General features: G+C 52.0%; 1 protein-coding gene across 1 annotated transcript in view; it reads right to left on the reverse strand.

The window, feature by feature from the left end:
- SLC27A6 (solute carrier family 27 member 6) overlaps positions 1–1,723 on the reverse strand; it is a 45,716-nt gene extending 43,993 nt beyond the window's left edge. Inside the window, exon 1 of the mRNA XM_003782225.1 lies at positions 1,243–1,723. Within this exon, the coding sequence (XP_003782273.1) occupies positions 1,243–1,723 (481 nt within the window). The remainder of the gene's footprint in view (positions 1–1,242) is intronic.
- Positions 1,724–2,421: the final 698 nt, after the last annotated feature.

Consider the following 2,421-nt stretch of genomic DNA (forward strand, 5'->3'; position numbering starts at 1 on the left):
GCCACTTTCTCAGGCCCCACGTTGAGCTGGAAAGACACTAAGTACCAGGAGAAGAACAGCCTTGACGGGCTAGCCTTTTTTTCTGTATATTTCCCAACTCGTTTTTGTGTGTTAAGCAAACACTACGTGACAAAGTTTACCTGAAAAGCTCTGTGCTTTAGATATCGCACCATTGGATAAGTGTACTTTCCCATACCACTCTGTGACTCTAAAGACTCCATCTGAGGTATTACCCAGTAGCTATTAATCTAAATATCCTCACTAAGGCCCTTCCATAGACTCTCCTCTTCCGGCACCTTTCTGCTCCCATGTGCAAAGAATCTACATTAACCATTTCAATTATCCCAAATAAATATAATTTTTCACATTTCAATCCCATATTGTTCAGCTACCCACCTTCCTAGCTTCTTTGTTAATCTGGCACCAAATCAAGGAGTCTTCTTCATAGTTTACTATAAATATTTGTATCCAAAGATATCCTAGTACCAAGGTGGGGGAAGGAAAGGTGGAACTTAATGAAAGAGAATGAAGTACAGATGGGGACAGGGAAAGAGAGAAGAGGCCGAGAGGGTGGTGCCTGTGGCTCAAAGGAGTAGGGCACCAGAGGCGGCACTTTCAAACCCAGCCCCGACCAAAAACTGCAAAAAAAAAGAAAGAAAAAGAGGCCCAGACTCTGCCCAGAGCTCGCCCACTGACTCGCAGGCGAGAGCCCTACCTTGCTAGGGCGAATCCCAACTTGCAGGTCCTATGAAAGAAGAGTAAACACCAAGATAGGAATTCAGGCACTTCTGATTAGAAAATTTCTGTTCTGCAAAAATAGTCGTCTTTGATAACGTAAGTACATAGGTATTTGACAATGGAGGCAAGATAACCTTCCTACTCCTCAAACATTTTGTCAGAGCTCATAAAATTTAGAACGGAACGAGTTCTCTCTCTCTGTGACTTTGCACTCACTACAAGTACCAAGAGCAGCAAAATTGCCCTTCTCCCAAATGGTAGGAAGCAGAGAATTCATAAAAGTTTCCTGACGCTGTCTTGATATTTATAAATCTACAAAAAAGTGCTTGAAAAGGGAGACAGGTGATAAGCTAACTTTCATGAACTGCAAAACTCTTTTGTGCTCTTAATAAGCAGAGTTGATCACACACACGAAATACCAGTTATGAACTATTTTAAAGAAAAAGACGGCCAGGAAAGCAAGCAGGCACCATTCTGCACAAGCAGACCACACCCTTACTCTACCTGCGCCCACCACGAGGGCCTTGGGCCCGCAGGTGCGGATGCAACTCAGGAGGGAGGCTGAGCGGATGTTGGAGTTGAGGAAGGCCACCACGCAGCCCAGCTTGGCCAGGCCGAACCACACGTGAACGAAGTCCGGCTCGTTGCTCATCAGCAGAGCCACGGTGTCCCCCTTCTTTAGAGAGGAATGGTTCAGGAAGACATGGGCCACCCTGCTGCTCCTTCTGTCCACATCCTGGTAGGTGTAGGTGTCTCCTTCGTATATGATGAAAGGTTTCCGCGGATGCCTTTCAGCCTGGATCAGGAATTTATCCAGCACCGTGACCAGCTCCCCTCTCTGTTGGTATCTCTTTACTCGAAATCCATTGAGCACCACCTTGAGCAGGAAACAGAAGTCGTCCCAGAAGTACGGGAACAGGAGTTTCTGCACAAAGTGCAGGAAGACCATTCCAGTCCCCAGTCCTGTGAGCCATGGCAAGAGCATGGGGGCCATCGGGCCAGCAGGCCGCTCTGATCTCAGGTCTGCCAGCGCTGTCCCCAGAGACTGCAGGTCCAGACTTCTCAGGGCTGACACCTGGGGTAAGTCTTGCCAGCTTTTCCAAGGAGGAGGGGGAATCCTAAGAAACAGAGTCAGAGGTTTGCACCAAGGAAGGCTGGGGACACGGAGTGGCTATGGAACAGAGCCCCGGGTACCTGGGAGAAACAACCAAGGCACTTGCAGGGGCCTCGGAACTTACTAGCTCAGACTGCGCCCTCGCCTCCCACCCCGACGGCACTGCGTTCCCAGGCGCTTTCCAGGTCCTGCCCCTGGCGGGCAGTCAGTCCTCCGCGCCTCCAAGCAAATGCCACCCTCAGAAGTAGGTCCAGGGACAGAAGCGCTTCTCCCTAGGAGAAGCTGTCACTCGGACGGAGGCTGAATTTGAACTGGGAGAAGCTGGGGTGGCGAGGATTGGGAAGGACAGCGGCTTCCCTTCTCCACTGGCCAGTGACCGCTCAGGGTCTGGGGCCACGCCTCGGGCCGTGGCCTCAGGAGCCGCAGCCCCCGAGCGCCGCCACCCCGCCCCGCCCCGCCCCGCGAGCTCCCCTCCGACTCACCAGGTCCTGGCGAACTGTTCCCAGGTGACCGCCGCGCCGGCGGGAAGGCGCTGTCCTGCACCCCAGTCGCAGTTCGCCCTGCGAGCC

Source organism: Otolemur garnettii, unplaced genomic scaffold (assembly GCF_000181295.1).
Source record: "Otolemur garnettii isolate 467f Iridium unplaced genomic scaffold, OtoGar3 scaffold00003, whole genome shotgun sequence".
Lineage (NCBI taxonomy): Eukaryota > Metazoa > Chordata > Mammalia > Primates > Galagidae > Otolemur > Otolemur garnettii.